Below are 20,805 nucleotides of genomic sequence, written 5' to 3' on the forward strand. Positions count from 1 at the left end.
GCAAAACTTCTTTCCAAACTAAATGGAGCAAAACAGAATCTTCCTGATAATTTCATCCGTTTATTCTTCATTCTTTTGGCTGATGGTTAAACTGCATTCATTTACATTAGTCAACCTAATCTTGACTATAAAATATGAACATTTAGCAGATACAAAAAGACTTGCGACAATTTCCTTTTATTCTGTGTAAAAAAAATCAAAAAAAAAAAAAAAACAACTCCACAAATGTCAAGAAATGTGAGAAATTTGTCGGACGCGAGTCTTAATTTCTTGCCGGCACAAAGGACACGTCTCGAGCTGCAGAGCACATTCCATGCAGAGATCGCTGGGAGACAAACAGAAAACCGGGGTAAGTTTCACCTATTAAATAAAAGGCTGGAACCAAACCTTTCTGGTGTCCGCTTCATTGGACGTTTAGCAGAACCCAGAACCGAGCATGTTGTAGAGCAGGGGTGGGCAAAGTTTTCCCCTGCGCTGCCACCCCCCTCTTACCTTGTCTCCGGCGTCAAGTGAAGTCGCGTTGCCATGGCAACATGGCGTCACGTGACCCCCCCCCGCGGCCTCATTTGCCGCCGCGTTGCCATGGCGACACATCACCCGGAAGCTGGCGCAGACAAGGTAAGAGATCTTGGAGACCTCGCGCGGTTCCTCGGCATTTCATTTAAATGCTTTTGGGGAAGGGTGTGGGGCCTCTGTAAAGCACCCAGCCCCCCAGAAAACCTCACGCCCCCCCCCCCCCAGTTTGCGCACTGATGTTAAACGATGCTCTATAAGGCAGGGGTGCTCAAACTTATTGAGCAGTCCGTCCCCCCCCACCCTGCCCAGCAGCCGCAGCATTCGCACCCCCCCTCTCCAAAGAGTCTGCGTCAAATGACGTCGTGGGTCATGGTGACATCACGTGACCCCGCCGGGTCATTTGACGCGCGTCACCGAAGACCCAGCAGAGAGCAGGTAAGGGAGTTACAGAGGCCTCATGCCTCCCCCCGGCATTTCATTTAAAATGTCTCGGGAAGAGCGTGGGGCCTCTAACCACCGCGCCCCCCACACAAATTCTCAAGCCCCCCAGTTTGCGCACCCCTGGTTTAAGGAATTAAAATCTCAAGTACTATAGCTGTGTACGGAACCTGCGCACCTGACATGACAATTCAACCCAGTTAATTCATTTCATTATGGTTCAGATTGAGCTAGTATGGTTTTTCCTCACCTGTGTCCGCACGGTTTCAGCTCGGTGTCTGCTATTTCATCACAGCAAAGCGTGCAGCAGTTCTCTCTGATGCTCACTTGTTTTAACAAAGCTAAGCGCCTGTGTCTGCAAGAATAAAACACACCGTTATTAAATCAGGTTTTCCATTAGGGCTTTTTCCATTTTCTAATATCTACGGAAAGATTGTTTCAGAAATGTAAGTTCTCAGGTTATCAGACTCCTGTAGTAGTGCTTGTGATTGCAGCTATTATGTATGCAGCCTCCTGTAATAGTGTTGGTTCTCACATATACCTACACATGAAAAAAGGAAGCCATATTTGTTCAGACACACACACAGACACACACACAGACACACACACAGACACACACACAGACACACACACAGACACACACACAGACACACACACAGACACACAGACACACAGACACACACACACACACAGACACACACACACACAGACACACACACACACAGACACACACACACACAGACACACACACACACAGACACACACACACACAGACACACACACACACAGACACACACACACACAGACACACACACACACAGACACACACACACACAGACACACACACACACAGACACACACACACACAGACACACACACACACAGACACACACACACACAGACACACACACACACAGACACACACACACACAGACACACACACACACAGACACACACACACACAGACACACACACACACAGACACACACACACACAGACACACACACACACAGACACACACACACACAGACACACACACACACAGACACACACACACACAGACACACACACACACAGACACACACACACACAGACACACACACACACAGACACACACACACACAGACACACACACACACAGACACACACACACACAGACACACACACACACAGACACACACACACACAGACACACACACACACAGACACACACACACACAGACACACACACACACAGACACACACACACACAGACACACACACACACAGACACACACACACACAGACACACACACACACAGACACACACACACACAGACACACACACACACAGACACACACACACACAGACACACACACACACAGACACACACACACACAGACACACACACACACAGACACACACACACACAGACACACACACACACAGACACACACACACACAGACACACACACACACAGACACACACACACACAGACACACACACACACAGACACACACACACACAGACACACACACACACAGACACACACAGACACAGACACACACACACACAGACACACACACACACAGACACACACACACACAGACACACACACACACAGACACACACACACACAGACACACACACACACAGACACACACACACACAGACACACACACACACAGACACACACACACACAGACACACACACACACACACAGACACACACACACACAGACACACACACACACACACAGACACACACACACAGACACACACACACACAGACACACACACACACACACAGACACACACACACACAGACACACACACACACAGACACACACACACACACAGACACACACACACACACACACACACAGACACACACACACACAGACACACACACACACAGACACACACACACACAGACACACACACACACAGACACACACACACACAGACACACACACACACAGACACACACACACACAGACACACACACACAGACACACACACACAGACACACACACACAGACACACACACACAGACACACACACACAGACACACACACACAGACACACACACACAGACACACACACACAGACACACACACACAGACACACACACACAGACACACACACACAGACACACACACACAGACACACACACACAGACACACACACACAGACACACACACACAGACACACACACACAGACACACACACAGACACACACACACAGACACACACACACAGACACACACACACAGACACACACACACAGACACACACACACAGACACACACACACAGACACACACACACAGACACACACACACAGACACACACACACAGACACAGACACACACACAGACACAGACACACACACACACAGACACACACACACACACACACACACACAGACACACACACAGACACACACACAGACAGACACACACACAGACACACACACAGACACACACACAGACACACACACAGACACACAGACACACACACAGACACACACACAGACACACACACAGACACACACACAGACACACACACAGACACACACACAGACACACACACAGACACACACACAGACACACACACAGACACACACACAGACACACACACAGACACACACACAGACACACACACAGACACACACACAGACACACACACAGACACACACACAGACACACACACAGACACACACACAGACACACACACAGACACACACACAGACACACACACAGACACACACACAGACACACACACAGACACACACACAGACACACACACAGACACACACACAGACACACACACAGACACACACACAGACACACACACAGACACACACACAGACACACACACAGACACACACACAGACACACACACAGACACACACACAGACACACACACAGACACACACCCTACCTGGGTAAGATTACTTTTTCTTCAGGTGCCAGAAATGCATATGCATTAAAAGTGCTAAATTTACTTGCAGGTGGATACTTAAAGGACTTTGCTCCAAAATTAAAGTCACATTGCTGATAAGACATGAAACTTGCTGCAGCAAAAAAACCGGACCTAAAAAATACAATAAAAAACAATCAGTACATAGTATCAGAATGGCACATTTGGCCGCAACCAAAACACCGTCGGCATTCCGCCGACAGGCTGGGTCTGCCACTCCGACAACTGCATGTTTAAATGTCCCGGACGGGACCACTACACTGCTTAGATGCGCCATCTTTAAATGCCTAGCGGCGAAACGTCTTAGACCGTATAGTATAACAAGCACACTTCTCAAATAGTTACTTTCATAATACAAATCATTTGAAATAAAGCGGTGTAAAATAAACCGAATGGCATTCATTTTGGTATTGGAGGCTGGAAGAGCAGCTTCCAGTCACTGGTGTAATTTGCAATGAGTTATCAGCGCAGAGCACACCCTCAGACCTCAGAACAGTCAGCATGAACCGGTGAAATACTCTGCTTTTTAGGCATTTCCTCCACTATGAGGATGCTGGGAGTAGGGGGTTGACGTAAGCAGAGGATTACAAGACATAACATTTCTAACAAATGTACCCACCAAGCTACTCAAGGACTCTGGCGGAAGGGGGTTGCAAGTGATCAGAGGACATAACATGGTAACGAATGTACCCGACGAGCTCCTGAATGGTTTCGGACTTACGTTGCTGATGAAAAGACTTGCTTTTCTGGAGGAAGTTGGTTCCCATTTAAAGAGAAAATCATAAGTTTTTTGTGCAGATCCAATAAGAATCCTACAGTATCTCCTACAAGAAAACAACATCTTACATACTGGCAACACAGACATTTCATTGCAAATTATGGACGTTTGAAGTGATTATCTAGTATAATCATTTTCAAAGATAAGAATATCATTCTTCAGCATTACTCACCCAGGGTTTTTCACCTTTAGCTCTGCATTATTATTTTTTATAATTACAGGATATTTATTTTATTTCCTAGCATTTATTACACAACAAGCAGTCCCTCTGATAAAAATTAAAAAATAAATAAAAAATAAAGTTACTGGTATCCGGTATATCATATATATATTTATACAATTTTTTTCCCCCTCAAACCTTTTAGAATTAGCATTAAAAATCAAGCAGGATCCTACCTTCTTTCCAGCAGGGATGTGGGTGTGGTTTGCTTTTTGCATTATACCAGATCAGCTGCCGGCAGCCATCATATGCACAGGAAAACTCGTCGTCTCCGATCCCATAGCCTTCCTAAACAGGGGGCAAACCATACCCAGATTTAACAGAACACGCTGCCTTTTTATTTCGCGGGAGTTCGAATGAATGTGGCCATCTTTTAAACTTTGTACTCTTTCCAAACACTGTCCACCTCGCACACCCTCCACTCCAAATCAAAATATTATATCAGAACTGGACAAGTCCCCATGGTTGCAGAATATTGGACATTAGACCAAGTTATCTGGGCAGGATAGCTTTTCATATTGTGTGCTTGTAAGGTTTGCGGCACTTATTGTGCCCCCATTCCCTTCTAAAATCAATGTTGTGCTAACCCTGCAGTGTTATGCCATAGAAAGGACAGACAGGACAGGACAGACAGGACAGGCAGGACCCTGCACACATTATGCTCTAGAAAAATATACATACATAAGAATGTTCAATTATTCCCTATCGCGTCACCACAGGAATACAATTTACTTTGCATTTTTCCTTTAAACAGTTAGACGCAAAGTATGAATTATTTGCTGAGAAAAACTGGGCATTAAAACGTTAAAAGCAAATCGCATGATAAAGTGTACGTCACTTTGCATCGTATTTCACGGGTGCCTAGGTTGAGAAGGTCTCGTTCGCGAGAGTGAAAGTTAATGTTTTGCCAAAGTGGTGGTCATTTAAATAGGTATTGAATGTAGGGGCATTTGTGGCTGTATATTTTGAGAAAAAGGTCATAGTGTAGACTGGATCCCAATTCTGGAGACCAAAAATCAATGCTAGTTTCGAGTGCAGCAACATTCCATTGTGTCTGTGGTCCTCTGGCTAATTTACCCAATACACAAAAATATCACTTATTTTTGTGTACAATCACCATTAGCACAGAAATGGCAGCGTTTCTAAAACGCAGTGTAATCGCTGGCCCTGGTCCTGAAAGCATGTTAATCAGACACACAAAATCAGAAGGGAAATAACAAAGGACTTACATGATTGAGGAATTTGCTGTCTTTGGTCGCCCACCCGATCTGCATCACTCCGGACGTAATCACTGTAACTTCGTAGTACCAGACTCCAGAGTCAACACAAAACGTACAGCGAACGCTCTCAAAGGAGGAAGCATCACACCGAGCCTGGCAAAGAGGAGGTTAAACTGGTCACGTCAGGCAAGAAGGCATACAATGGTGAAATTAATAACCATCATCAGGAAGAGCTGCAACTTTGGCTTATGTAGAAAAGAACAAAAATATTCCATATTCACCAAGGAGTGCCGCGCTTTACTCCTATTCATCAGGAGTTAGGGTGTGCTAAAGCATGGGACCCTTTAGTGAATATGGGCCTAAATATGTGGGCTTTGGAGACCGCTCCAGGAATTCTGGCCAACACTGAAACATCCCACCCAAGCTTTAAAGAGGATCTGCACATGCCATTCCCTGGCTCTCAGGAAGCTGGACACGCTCGGTAACCTTCTGAGTGGCGGCTCAGCGAGTAAAGACACCGACTGGCATTGTGAGTTTGAAGCAGGGGAACCTGGTTCAATTCCCAGTGTCGGCTCCTTGTGATCTTGGGCAAGTCACTTTATCTCCCTGTGCCTCAGGCAACAAAAACATAGATTGTAAGCTCCACGGGGCAGGGACATGTGCCTGCAAAATGTCTCTGTAAAGCGCTACTAAAACTCTCAGTGCTATACAAGAACATATTATTAATTATTATTATTATAATCACACAAAATTGTTCAATGCATATTTCAACAAATACATCAGAAGACATGTTTGGGACAGGTGTTCGGTTCTTCCATTCAGAACTTCCGAATATCCGGGGATTGCAAATGCAGTCTGAGAAACAGCCCTGTGTATCCTCACATAACTGGTATAAAGAACATGGACAGGCAGAAGACTCATGACAATATACAGACGGTACAGTTATACATCTTACCTCCAGTCCATAAGGGGAGATCTTGAGGTACTCACTGACATCGTTACTATTAAGCATGGCATTAATAGGCGTTAAGTCTGCTTTCTCATAGGTCAGCTGTCTGCCTTCTTTTAAAACTGAAAGAAAAAATATATATATATTGATTGGACTTCAGGAGTTGTAAGAATGCAAAGCATATTTTACTAAGAGGATGGGTGCACCATTTTCTTTATATATATTTTTAATTCACAGGCAGTGAAGAGGGGGATTCAGGGAGAAGGCGCGGCTCAGTGAGTAAAGACACTGACTGGCAACGAGTTTGCAGCAGGGGAACCTGGTTCAATTCCTGGTGTTGGCTCCTTGTGACCTTGGGCAAGTCACTTCATCTCCCTGCGCCTCAGGCACCAAAAACATCGATTGCAAGCTCCATGGGGCAGAGACCTGTGCCTGCAAAATGTCTCTGTAAAGCACTACGTAAACCAAGCAGCGCTATATAAGACTATGCAGGCTATTATTCCTTTTGGACACTACCTGCTTATTCACAGGAAGTGCAAAAGGAATTCAGATACCAGTCGATAAATTATAGGAGAAACTATTGTTAAAAAGGATATGAAAGGCATTTGTTCGATCAGAGGGTATTACATATGACAACAGGATTTGATTTTTTCTAAGAAACAAAGGCGACAAAATGAACCTCATTTTTAATTCCTCTCTCTTTTCTAAAGAGATTACATCTATAGTTCAAAGAACTTGGGATATTCTGTGCAGTGGTCAGATATCTGCATATTTGTAAATATCAACCCAGAATAACGTTTGGGAAAGTATCGTCTATAAGGGATGTGGTTGTGGATAGTGATCTGCCTTCAGCTAAACCAGAGAACATGGTTAGATAAACGCCCTAAAAGGACGTCTCTGTAATTCCGGTATAATACAGAAGTGGTTGGATCAGGGTGGTCGGTTTTATAGACTGGACCATTTTTTGGTAGAAGTCCTTTTGTGGAGTACTTTCTGGTCTGCCCGTGTGGATATAGCTCCGCGGGTAAGATCATTAAGGAAACGAGACCATTACTGAATGCAGGAGATCAATTAAAACAACTGGACTTTGCACATTTTAGAACCTTTCATAATTGTAATCCAGATTTTTGAAAGTTTCGAGTACCCCCGCCACCTCCCCCCCCACCCCAACAGAGGAGGGGGACAGGGAAAACATGCTACTCAAAAAAATCCTTTTGGATTAAATTCTTTAAAAGCCACAGGAAAAAGGCTTTATTAATGTTTTTACTGTCTCTTAAATCAGGGGTGCGCAAACTGGGGGGGGGGGGGGGGGGAGAGTTAAAGGCGGGAGATTTTTGTAGGGAGGCGCAGTGGTTGCAGAGGCCCTTCGCTCTTCCCCTCTGCATTTAAATTAGATGCCAGGGGATTGCGTGAGGCCTCTGCAACCTATTACTTACAGCGATTCAGACGGCTGTTGTCATGGCAACGTGGAATCAAGTGACCCCGCGGCGTGATTTGACGGCGGGAATTGAAGTAAGGGGGGCGTGAGCAGCGGGGGCGAGGTGCAGCTGCAAAAGTTTTCACACCCCTGCCTTAAATGATGGTACCGTCAGTGTATGGCAGGGGTTTATTGTTCTAGTTTTATATAATCGAGTTCAACCTCTGCTAAAATGTAGACGATAGCTACTGTATCCTATATTTGTATTTACAGTATTTTGATCAAGAGGAAGACAAACAGAAAACCCCCAGTGACACATTATCCAATGCTGTCTTTTGTCACATAATGGGGTTAATCTCTCTACTGGTGTATTTGGAAACTTGTCTTTAAGGGGAAGAGCATGACAAGCGCTACACCGTGAACTGTGCTCGCCTCATCCACCGTTGCCAAGCGTTTGGTCTAAACGCAAAATAGCCGCCGGCTTTTATCCCAGGTCCCTGGGCTAACTCCGAAGATGCGATGTAATTTGCATTATTTATCGATCTTTCCGTGGCCCATGATGGTTGCTGTACAGATGTATTTTTTAATGTGACCCTTTTTATACCGCTACACTTTTAAACCTTTAGATGAATGAAACTGGTGCACCTCCCCTCTTTGTATTATGAATTACTCCTGATTATGAACTTTCAAGTTGAAGTATGTGAGGCCGTAGTGCCCCAAGTTACCTGCTGGTTTTTAGCATAAGAACACTACACAGTTTCCCAAAACAACTGAAACATAAAAACTAAAAATCAAGCAGACAAACACTTTTTTTTTAAAATCAGCTACATTGTATCCTTTGAAGTGACACAGAACACTAAGGCTACGCTTATAGTGCCGGCGACAGCGACGTCACGCTGCGATCGCTGAAAAAATAAAACTGACTTGACTTCCAGCGATCGCGACCAAGCCGTCGCTCCTATTATAAGCGCACGCGGCAGCGGCAATGCATGTTTTGCCGCAACGTCGCGTCGCCAGAAGCGCAGCCTTAGTGTTAGATAGCCCCCCCCTCCACCCACAAAAGGGGGGTATACTTTGCTTCTTGGCGAATTCCCAGTAAATACGTCAGTTACTAGATCCGATACACAAGTGTGCACTTACACAGATTGTCTAAACTCCACTGAGCACAGAATCCAACTTGACGTTTTAAATAGTCTCCGTTATTTGTCCAACTCTCCAATAAAACCAGACGGTCACTAATTTGAGACTCAGAAACAGTCATTTTATTTTCACCTGAAAACAAAGAGAAGGTGGTCACGGGGCGACTTCCAAAAACATCCACAACGTACGAAGCTGCTTATAACGCACAGGAAGTGACACCGCTAAACGCACAGGAAGTGACACCGCTAATCTACAGCCAGGAGCAACGTCTTACACTCAAACGTCGCGAGATCAAAATTGACAGCGCACACACTGCTGAAGTTAAAGCGGCAACGAATACTTACTCGTTTGCGAAAACTTTTCCAGTGCTATAAGTGCAAACAGAATGACCATGGGATGGAACTTGACATTCTGCAAGAGAAGAACACAAAGGATATTTTGTAAGGAGGAGTTTGAAGATCACCTCGTCATATAATATTTACTAGGTCTTTGAATGCTACGAGACGTTGATCTGCTGCTAATTCTCACAGTGCCATTCTGCATGTATAAACAGAAAGGGAGTTATTCACTAGACTGCAATAGTTCCGGCCGTGGCACAGAAGCTCAAGAATGCCCCAAATGGCACTATTGCAGCTTAATGAATAACCTTCCAAGTTTCTATATTGTTTGGTAAAATACATTTTGTAGGAGATCAGGCAGAAAAGAAAAAGCTGATACTCAGATAACGGAGAGGTAAGGTGCTCACTCCTGCATCAGTCAGATTCTTCACTCCCTGTAGACCGACCCAAATGTTATGTAGCTCCCCTTTGGTGACAACTAGTTAGTATAAGGGGGTTAACAGTCTTAGTGGGTAAGTAAGTATAGATATAGGATAAAGTATCTGTCTAAATTTAGCATAGGTTGAACTTGATGGACCTACGTCTTTTTTCAACCTCATCTACTATGTAACTATGTAACTATAGCGTCCGTGAATATGAATGAAGTGAAGTGTGAGGAGCATTATCAATGGCTGTTAATAAAGCTCCTGTTTGCACTATAAAAAGTTCCTGGCGCCCGTCATTATTCCATCAGCATAATTACGTCCAGCCTGCGGGGACCCAGCACCCCGGCAAAGTATGAGAGACTGAGCAAAGCCATGTACATAAATCAACTGGTGGGAACTCCATGGGACGGTTACAGCTGTTTAAAAAAAAATACATTCCATAGTTTGACGCACACACAAAAACTGCAGCAAGGCTGGGGGAGGATTTGGGGGCAACGTATATTCTCCAAAAAGGGAGGTGTGCGCTTACCAAACTCTCGATCAAATAATCCAGAATTCCTGGGCCCAGTAAAGCGATGCTGGCGGGTCCTGTCAAAACATTCATTGTTACATTGCATTCCCTGTAAAGACAAACTGTTTATTCTGGAACATAATGCTAACAATCTATGGTTTAAAACCAACTGGTGCACCAACTTCCTAATTCAGCAAAGCAGGGGGGGGGGTGAAGGGTTATAAATAATGTTTAGTGAATATGATAGTATTGTGGCAATATTTTTATTTTTTAAACAAAAATATCTACCTTTAGTGAGTCTAGCCCAAAGTAAAATGACATGCTTAGTTGGGTTAAGGTTTATTTCCCTTATTCATTTTTATGCAACAAAATTAACAAGTATATTCATGAACCATATTACAACACTATGTATTCTTAATTAAAAAAGACTTTGCATAGCACGGTTAATGCAACAGCTTGTTGTGTGTGTAAATAGCACTTCACTTGGATGACAACGCCCTAATCCTCATATGGGGCGGTATGGTTTCCCAAAGTACTCCTCCATATGCATATACTCCCCTGGCATTGAACGTGGCAATATATATTGGAGTTGCAATACAGTCACAGCTTTCAGCACAAAGAATACTTTTGAGTCAAGAATACAGCAGTGATCTCAAAGCTGCAGTGATCAGCGCAAGGTTTAAAATCACAAAAGCGCCTGCAAAAAAAAAATGGTTTTGTATAAATATTCTTAGGAAATAGAATTCTGAACATTCGACCATGTGGTGTATAATTATTATATAAAAAGGAAAGGAAATGACATTTGTACAGAAAATAATGTCACTGCAGCTGGAACATTTCTGAATAATTTTGTGCTGAGAGATCAGAATAGAGGTTTAATAACATTATATATACATTGGGATATAGATATTCGCACAGAAGTATTCACCCCTACACAATTTTCACATGTTGGCACCTAAGCGTACGCCACAACGCTTTCAAAACTAGACTTTACATGTAGAAGCTACAAAAACGACTCCAAAGCGATCGTTAGAAAAGACACACAGAATATAAAGTGAGATTTACAGAGAACAAACATCTCCGCTGCATAAAGTATTCAAAGCTGTTGCTATTGCCGCCCAAAAGCAGCCCGGGTGCAAACGAAATGTTTGAAAGGTCACAAAATAAGTGAGACGGTTTTAGCCTGTGTGTAGCAACGGTGCTTTAACTTGTAGATCATTTCCCTCAGGTATGGAAAGAATGTCAAGCGGCAACTCAGTGATCCAACAAACCCCCCACCAAGGCCAGGGAGCTTTTGAAACGAGTCAGGGATAGAGCAGCACAGAGTCGGAGGTGGTTATCCCTCTCAGCACAGTGACGTCCGTCAATAAGTGGGAGAAAAATATATATATATATTGCCACAATCCTATCGTATTCACTAAGCATTATTTATACCACCAGCAGCGGCGGATTTTCCCCATGGCACTTAGCTGTTGTGGCCGTCTCGTTGCTGCCGCCTACCCCCCCCCCCCCCACCACCTCCTCCTGAACCACAGCATCAAATGTCGCTGCGTCATACGGCGTCACGTTGGCATGGTAATGTGATGTCATTGGACACTGCGGCGGCGTATTGCCATGTCAAAGAGAAGTAACGCTTTGGGCTCTGAATGAACTGATTGCACGCTCTGGGGAGAGTAGTTACAATTCGGACACATTTAGCTACCACTGATTTTGGTGTGTGAAACCGCATGGTTTATTCCATCATAAACAGGGGACCTTATTTGCATACCCCAGGTGGTGGCAGTGGATAGTTACGATTTGCAATTGAGTAGGAGTTATGACGACAATACATGGCAACATTAAAATGAACAAAGGTTATACGTTATATAAAGACATCGAATGAACAGTTAAAGATAATAAATGTTATGGGCGTATGTACTGATGCAGCGGCCGTTATTCGAACACTTCACGCGTCATGTACATCAGAATCCCGATTTGAAACCGCGGGATGAATTCCAGCCTTCCCGCACTAAGATGCGAGCGCGGCGAGTGCAGAAAAACTAATTTTAGTGTTCTGGCTTTTAAAAACATGAAATTGGCACAGTAGCACAGTACTGTACACATTACAATTCATCCATTTTATTGCAAACGAAGAAACAGAATCCATGAAATTCAAACAAAACATCCGTGATAAGCGCGGGTGCCTGGGATAAACGCGGGTGCCTGGGATAAGCGCGGGTGCCTGGGGCGATTGGCCGCGTTCATGCTGCGTGGGGAACAGCAGAGAACTCAAAATCGGCGCCGTGATGTGTTCGAATAACGGCCGCTGCATCCGTAACAGAGCAGATTACAATGTGAGAGCTTTAGTTTTGAAAGAATGTTCCATGAGGGCAGAGAGCGCCAGCCACGGGACCACACAGTGAGCGCCAGCCACGGGACCACACAGTGAGCGCCAGCCACGGGACCACACAGTGAGCGCCAGCCACGGGACCACACAGTGAGCGCCAGCCACGGGACCACACAGTGAGCGGCAGTGGGCGCCAGTCACGGGACCACACAGTGAGGGCAGTGGGCACCAGTCATGGGAACAGTGAGGGCAGTGGGCGCCAGTCACGGGAACACAGTGAGAGCAGAGGGCGCCAGTCACGGGAACACACAGTGAGCGCCAGCCACGGGACCACACAGTGAGCGCCAGCCACGGGACCACACAGTGAGCGCCAGCCACGGGACCACACAGTGAGCGCCAGCCACGGGACCACACAGTGAGCGCCAGCCACGGGACCACACAGTGAGCGCCAGCCACGGGACCACACAGTGAGCACCAGCCACGGGACCACACAGTGAGCACCAGCCACGGGACCACACAGTGAGTGGCAGTGGGCGCCAGTCACGGGACCACACAGTGAGGGCAGTGGGCACCAGTCATGGGAACAGTGAGGGCAGTGGGCGCCAGTCATGGGAACACAGTGAGAGCAGAGGGCGCCAGTCACGGGACCACACAGTGAGGGCAGTGGGCGCCAGTTACGGGACCACACAGTGAGCGGCAGTGGGCGCCAGTCATGGGAACACAGTGAGGGCAGTGGGCGCCAGTCATGGGAACACAGTGAGGGCAGTGGGCGCCAGTCATGGGAACAAAGTGAGGGCAGTGGGCGCCAGTCATGGGAACACAGTGAGGGCAGTGGGCGCCAGTCATGGGAACACAGTGAGGGCAGTGGGCGCCAGTCATGGGAACACAGTGAGGGCAGTGGGCGCCAGTCATGGGAACACAGTGAGGGCAGTGGGCGCCAGTCAAGGGAACACAGTGAGGGCAGTGGGCGCCAGTCACGGGACCACAGTGAGGGCAGTGGGCGCCAGTCACGGGAACACAGTGAGGGCAGTGGGCGCCAGTCATGGGAACACAGTGAGGGCAGTGGGCGCCAGTCATGGGACCACAGTGAGGGCAGTGGGCGCCAGTCATGGGAACACAGTGAGGGCAGTGGGCGCCAGTCATGGGACCACAGTGAGGGCAGTGGGCGCCAGTCATGGGAACACAGTGAGGGCAGTGGGCACCAGCCACGGGACCACACAGTGAGGGCAGTGGGCTGTAGTTGGTTAAAGAAAGAGCACTTACCTGCCAATTTCTCAGCCAAGCATCCCAATACTGCAGTTGTATTGCGGTGTTTAGCAGGATTACAGGCATCTTGGCTTGCTGTTGTACCACTTAAATGTAACATTTCTGTCAGCTTTTGAAGAGCATCCTTTAAAAACACAAATTTTCAGATGTTTAATATCAACACAAAGATTTTGCGCCTGACAAGTCTAATGCGATACTGCTCAAAGGAAGTTGGTGTAGTGTGCACACACACACACACACACACACACACACACACACACACAATACAGTGACGAGAAAAGAAAAAAAAAAAGTTTGTAAAAAAAAATTCCATCATTTTTCCATGCTAACTTTCCTGAATCAAAACCAGTCTTTTCTTAAATATCCAATAGGGTTTATATTAATAAATTCCATGTCTTTTGAAAAAAAAATGATGTATGAATTAAACAAACAAGGAGGAATTAAGAGTCAGATTATGTGCAAAAGTGAAACCCTGGTTTATCAGCTACATTAAAAAGGATAATTAGAATCAAGTGTTTAAATAATTAAGGTAGATCTTCAGGGGTGAGCTTGGGAGGCCCCACCCTATCTGAAGATCAGAAACTAAGTTAATTTGGTCTTCACCACACAGGTGTTTGGAAACGCGTCATAACACGATCAAAAGAAATCTGATGACCTCAGAAAAGCAGTTATTGATGCTCAGTCTAAAAAAAGGTTACAAAACCATTTCTAAAGATTTGGGGCTCCACCAATCCACTGTCAGACAGTCTACAGATGGAGAAGGTTCAAGACCAGTCACTCTACCCAGGAGAGGTCGTCTTACCAAAATCTCTCCAAGAACAAGACAGAAAATCAACCAGGAAGTCACAGAGTAACAGCCAAGGATCTGCAGGCCGCTCTCGCCTCGGCTAATGTGAGTGTTTAGGACAACTATCAGAAGAAGACTGAACAAGAATGGTGTTCATGGAAGGACAGCCAGGAGGAAACCACTGCTCTCTAAAAAGAACATCGCTGACCGTCTGAAGTTTGCCAAAGAGCACTACAAGGCTGAGTTTATACTCCGTGCTTTTGCGGGAGGCAAATACAAATTGCAGACTCCCTTCCCCGTGAGGCAGCCCCTACTGTGCGCGCAACGGCGGGACCACGGTTTCAAAAGAAAGATTTCTCTTTTGGTGCGGCAGCAGAGCGAAGGCCACGTCACGACGGCGGGTCAGCCAATGAGGGTGAACCCGGCCGCGTGACGTCACGTCGGTGCCCTCCCCCCCACCACGCCCGAACATCGCTTAGAGCTGCACGCGCTCGCACTCTCACAAGCAAGCGGAGTGTATAATCCCAGCCTAAGATGAAGTACAACCAGGGAGACAGGTTTGGGAAAGTTAAGCCATGGCTTTTATTCAGCTCGTAACTTTAAACACTATAGTTTAAGTCAACAAAAAAATAAGAACATTCTACCACTTTGTAAGGGCTAACTGACTTTTCTAGTCCCGCTCTGCAGGGCTGGGAGGAGAAGCCTCTTTCTATCCTATGACCCCAAAGAGGTAGCTGTAAGCAGGGGGCCCTTCATGTCAGTCTCTGGGTCGGTGTCCATTGAGGGGCCACCCTGTGGTGGGTGTCAGGGTCTGCTGAGCCCTGGAATAAGGTCTGGTTTCAGGATGTCTTGCTGGCAGCACAATACTGTGCTCAAGAGATCTCTCCTGCAGTTCAAGCAGGAGGCTTTTTTACCCTCTGATGAGCCAGGTCGGAGACTGATTAATTGTCTCTAGCTGCAATTAACCAACTCCCCGCTGGATTCCGTAGACCAATAAAGGCGTTCTATTGAAACCCTTTTAGACAGGGGTTAAGGCCCAGTTACAAACCCATAGATGATCCACATCAATTCTGGAACAATGTTCTCTGGACAGACGAGTTAAAGGTAGAACTTTTTGTCCACAATGAGAAACGTTATGTTTGGCGAAAAGCAAACACTGCGTTCGAACAGAAGCAGCTCATCCCAACCGTCAAGCATGGTGGTGGGAGTGTGATGGTTTGGGGCTGCGTTGCTGCCTCAGGACCTGGGCGGCTTGCCATCATTGACAACCATGAATTCTGCATTGTATCAGAAGATTCTAGAGGCGAATGTCAGGGCATCCATCCATGAGCTGAAGCGAAAGTGGGTCATGCAGTAAGACAATGATCCAAAATTATACAAGACGATCTACAAAAGAATGGCTGCATTGCGCGTTTTAGAATGGCCAAGTCAAAGTCCGGATCTAAACCCCATCGAACTGTTGTGGCCAGGAAGCCTTCACATGTCGGTGAGTTGAAGCAGTTCTGTAAGGAGGAATGGGCCAAAATTCCTCAAACCCGATGTGAGAGACTGACCAGCAGTTACAGGAAACGCTTAGTCATTGCTGCTCAAGGGGGCGCCACCAGGTACTGAATCCAAATGGTCACATACTTTCTCACACATGGATATTGCATGCTGAATCATTTGTGGATAAATACATTTTGAAAACGTATCGTCTGTATCATTTGTTTGATCAGGTTCTTCATCTATTAGGCCTTAGATAAAAATCTAACAACATTTTAGGTTTGAAATATGGGAAAACCCCAAGTAGTTCACAAACTTTCTCGCCACTGTATGCATGTATATATATATAGGCACATACGCAAGCCATAGGTATTTGTCCACCAGACCTGAGAGGTGGTATACATATGTGTAATGGTCTAAGCATCAGGATCCCATGCAGGTTACCCCCTTGCCATAATGAAAACATGTTATTTTATACCAAATAAACATATTACAGATGTGTGACCCTTTGAGCTGAGAAAGGACTTCTCCCGACAGAAGTCACCTTGGGCTTTAAACCCAGACCCGGACATATTCTTTATTCTTGTAGCCATATATTTTTTTTTTTTTTTTTAAATCAAACAAAATAATTGTCATAAGTATGTTTGTTGCTTGTTAAATGTTTTTGTAACATACCAATTTTCTTTAACAAAAGTTAATGAGTAACAAAAGGATTTAATTTTTTTTCAATCGCAGAGAATGATTTTCTTCAGATAAATACAGCAATCCTGATAAGTGAAAACATTCTGTAACGTACTTTAGTCGGTAGCGGACACTCATCCAGTAGCAAAGTTATAACAGCCGGTCCTAGAGCATCTTCTAACGGGATAACCCTGATCAGAGACTGCACAACGTCTAACCATCCATCGTCTGGGGACAGATAACACAAGTGCACAGCATAGGGTGAGGGTGTGCTTCAAAACTCCAATCAATCAATCTATATAAAAATGTAGCAAATATACCTAATGATATCATGTACAACTATTTTTTAAGAAGGCCCCCTGAAAAAACTTTCTGCCAACAGTTTCCGTGTGAAGAATTCAAATTACTTGTACCCCTTACTATTAAGAGGTAGGAAAAACATCTCACTGTCTTTTTAATGTAGCAAATATACCTAATGATATCATGTACAACTATTTTTTAAGAAGGCCCCCTGAAAAAACTTTCTGCCAACAGTTTCCGTGTGAAGAATTCAGATTACTTGTACCCCTTACTATTAAGAGGTAGGAAAAACATCTCACTGTCTTTTTAACCTATAAGCAGATGTGTAAATATATAGAATGTTTTAAATTGTTAACAAAACGAAATTAGTAATTTACATTTTCCATTTGACAAGAAATTAATCAAGCCAAGTACTGCTTCGCTAGAGCCATGGAGTCCAATCTCCCCGCACCCTCAGACTAAGGGCTGATTCCACACGTGCCGCCGGTATATGGGTTAACACAGGGGCGCTCAACTCGTGTCCCCCCAACAGGTCAGGCTTTCAGGATATCCCTGCTTTAGCACAGGTGGCTCAATGAGAGGCTAAGTCGAAGACTGCACCTCTGATTGAGCCACCTGTGCTGAAGCAGGGATATCCTGAAAACCGCCCTGTTGGGGGGGCTTGAGGACTGCAGTTGAGCCCTCCTGAGTTAGCACACCTGATCCGGCATGGATTGCCATGGACTTCAAAGGGAGTAAATAGCAGATCAGATGCGCTAACCGGTACCGGTGCTTGAAGAACCTGGGCCGATAAGTGGCCAATCACAGAAACAGCTTGGTCATGTCAGTGAGTTTGTAGAAGCAGTGCTGCAGTCCCTTATAAAAAAATTATTTTTTAAAGGGAGGTTTTCAGTTCAATAAAGCAAACATTTCAGTATTCCACATGACGCCCACCTCACCAGATCTTTCCCCCTCTCCCCCTTCACATTGGCCCCTCACCAGCACTCCCACACGTCACCCTCACCAGCTCCCCCTTCACATGCTACCATCCCACCTCATCTGCTTATCCAAACATGCCCCCCCCCCACTCCCGAATGAAACAGGAGATAGAAAATGCTGAAATGAGAAACCTTTCAACCTTTCCAGAATTTTAGCATTTTGCTTCCATTAGAAGTCATGAACACTAAAGATATGTGCGACATCGGTAATATTTTAGTGGCGATATTCCTTTAGGAAGCGGAGCAGACTCCGCGCCTAACAGAATAGGCCACTGCCCAAAAGGTAAAAAGCAGAGTACCTGTTTCTGCCATCTCGTGCAAAGTGATCATGGAGAACGGCGGCTCCTGGTCACTGAAAGACAAGCATTCCAATGTCAAATCATTCACAAAGGGCTCGGGAAGAACGTGCAACACAGACAGGTGAAAGGAGCTACCGAATGTCTCTAATGTATACATTAAACATTGCTTCTTTATAGAAGATCCTAAATCAGATTCTAAAAAAAAAACAAATAGATATAAATCTCACTTTAAGCAGAAATCTCCCGTCTCAAACTTTTTTTTTTACCGAATCAAAACCATCCAATTGTAATAATAATAATTAATAATAATAAATTCCAAAAATGAGGGCGATTGCCGGTTTAAGAAATATCCCCCCCAATATTACAGCCTACATGTTCAAGTCTCAGGAATTCATTTTTCCATAACACGGACTCTTTGTAACAGAATGTTACATACACGGGTCCAGACGACTTACAGAGTACTCCGTCCTGGTACCACAGGCACAGAAAGAACGTCATCTGCCCAGGTCTATATCCAGGTTTAAAGACCGTACAGTTATCACAAATAAATCTGCTTACTTATCCACGAGAGTTCTGATCACAGCCAAAGTATCCAGCACCAGACAATCCACGTTTTGTTTCTTTCTCCTTGGCTCATGTGGTCCCCGGCCTCTCCGAGGAGGTCTTACGGGGTCTCTTGGGCGGCTCCTAGCTTCATGCACAGGTGCAATGCGGATCTCTGTTCGCCGGGTTGGAGAATCTGTATTATCCTCCACGCCACTATCCTCTCTGCACACACAGCTGTTCCCCATATTCGTGATCCCCAAATGTTCATGTAAACACACACTACGGTGGTCTAGTGTTAGCAGGAAACCTTGTATCAGGCTTCTGCTAGTATAAAATACAATCAATGCAAGTACAATCATCTAGAAGGTTGTATGTGCTGCGACTCCATGATCTTCAGTTGTGTTTTTTCCCCATTGTCTTCCAAATATCCACACGAAGGGATATTCCACGTCAAACATTATCTGAAACAAGCATCCATCTTCCAAAGACCGGTCTAGAGTAAGGGGGAAAAAAGATAGACATAAGTGCAACAGAGATTACTGTTCATTCAGATATCAAACACAGCCGGGTCTGTCTCTCCCCCTGTCCATCCCGTGCCGGGTCTGTCTCTCCCCCTGTCCATCCCGTGCCGGGTCTGTCTCTCCGGAGACCCTGTCCATCCCGTGCCGGGTCTGTCTCTCCCCCTGTCCATCCCGTGCCGGGTCTGTCTCTCCCCCTGTCCATCCCGTGCCGGGTCTGTCTCTCCCCCTGTCCATCCCGTGCCGGGTCTGTCTCTCCCCCTGTCCATCCCTTGCCGGGTCTGTCTCTCCCCCTGTCCATCCCGTGCCGGGTCTGTCTCTCCCCCTGTCCATCCCGCGCCGGGTCTGTCTCTCCCCCTGTCCATCCCGTGCCGGGTCTGTCTCTCCCCCCGTCCATCCCGTGCCGGGTCTGTCTCTCTCCCTGTACACCCCGCGCAGGATGCTCAGTGTCTCGCTCTGTATATACCGCTCCGGGTGTATCCCTGTATATACCGCTCCGGGTGTGTCCCTGTATATACCGCTCCGGGCCGGTCTCACGCGCACTTCCCGTTTCCTGGCCCTCGCTCTGTTACCGTATTCACAAGGAACAGGCGATGAGATCGAAAAGCTTCCCGGAAGTGATTGGGAACAACCAATCAGAGCAGCGACAGCTCTTGCGCAGGTGTACAGGTTGCCTACTTGTCCTCCGGAAGTCACGTGACAACAT

At 45.9% G+C, this 20,805-nt stretch overlaps 1 protein-coding gene across 4 annotated transcripts; it reads right to left on the bottom strand.

Annotated features, from left to right (window-relative positions):
• Positions 1-187: 187 nt before the first annotated feature.
• RSPRY1 (ring finger and SPRY domain containing 1) lies at positions 188-20,791 on the bottom strand. 4 transcript variants are annotated; one of them, XM_075576852.1, is made up of 15 exons: positions 20,672-20,791; positions 19,594-20,074; positions 19,036-19,088; positions 17,575-17,687; positions 14,507-14,633; positions 10,936-10,994; positions 9,988-10,054; positions 9,644-9,775; positions 7,093-7,208; positions 6,147-6,290; positions 5,094-5,205; positions 4,641-4,743; positions 3,881-4,033; positions 1,205-1,309; positions 188-325 (listed from the first exon to the last, which is right to left on the bottom strand). In XM_075576852.1, the coding sequence occupies exons 2-15, from the start codon at positions 19,938-19,940 to the stop codon at positions 229-231; spliced, it is 1,728 nt and encodes a 575-aa protein (XP_075432967.1). In that variant the 5' UTR covers positions 19,941-20,074; positions 20,672-20,791; the 3' UTR covers positions 188-228. The 4 variants fall into 4 exon arrangements, with proteins under 4 accessions (XP_075432967.1, XP_075432965.1, XP_075432964.1 ...); XM_075576850.1 differs by having other exon boundaries at positions 20,592-20,771; XM_075576849.1 differs by having other exon boundaries at positions 20,566-20,771.
• Positions 20,792-20,805: the final 14 nt, after the last annotated feature.

This window comes from Ascaphus truei, chromosome 19 (assembly GCF_040206685.1).
Source record: "Ascaphus truei isolate aAscTru1 chromosome 19, aAscTru1.hap1, whole genome shotgun sequence".
In the NCBI taxonomy this organism is placed as follows: domain Eukaryota; kingdom Metazoa; phylum Chordata; class Amphibia; order Anura; family Ascaphidae; genus Ascaphus; species Ascaphus truei.

Bases quoted from the DNA above. Each gene is read 5' to 3' on its own strand.
- RSPRY1 (XM_075576852.1), bottom strand. From the start codon at position 19,940: ATGATTGTACTTGCATTGATTGTATTTTATACTAGCAGAAGCCTGATA. The intron at 4,744-5,093 runs GTAGGATCCTGC...GTTTTCTTGTAG, and splicing joins ACATCCCTGCTGGAAAGAAG to GAGATACTGTAGGATTCTTA. The intron at 1,310-3,880 runs GTAGGGTGTGTG...TTATTCTTGCAG, and splicing joins GAAAAAGTAATCTTACCCAG to ACACAGGCGCTTAGCTTTGT.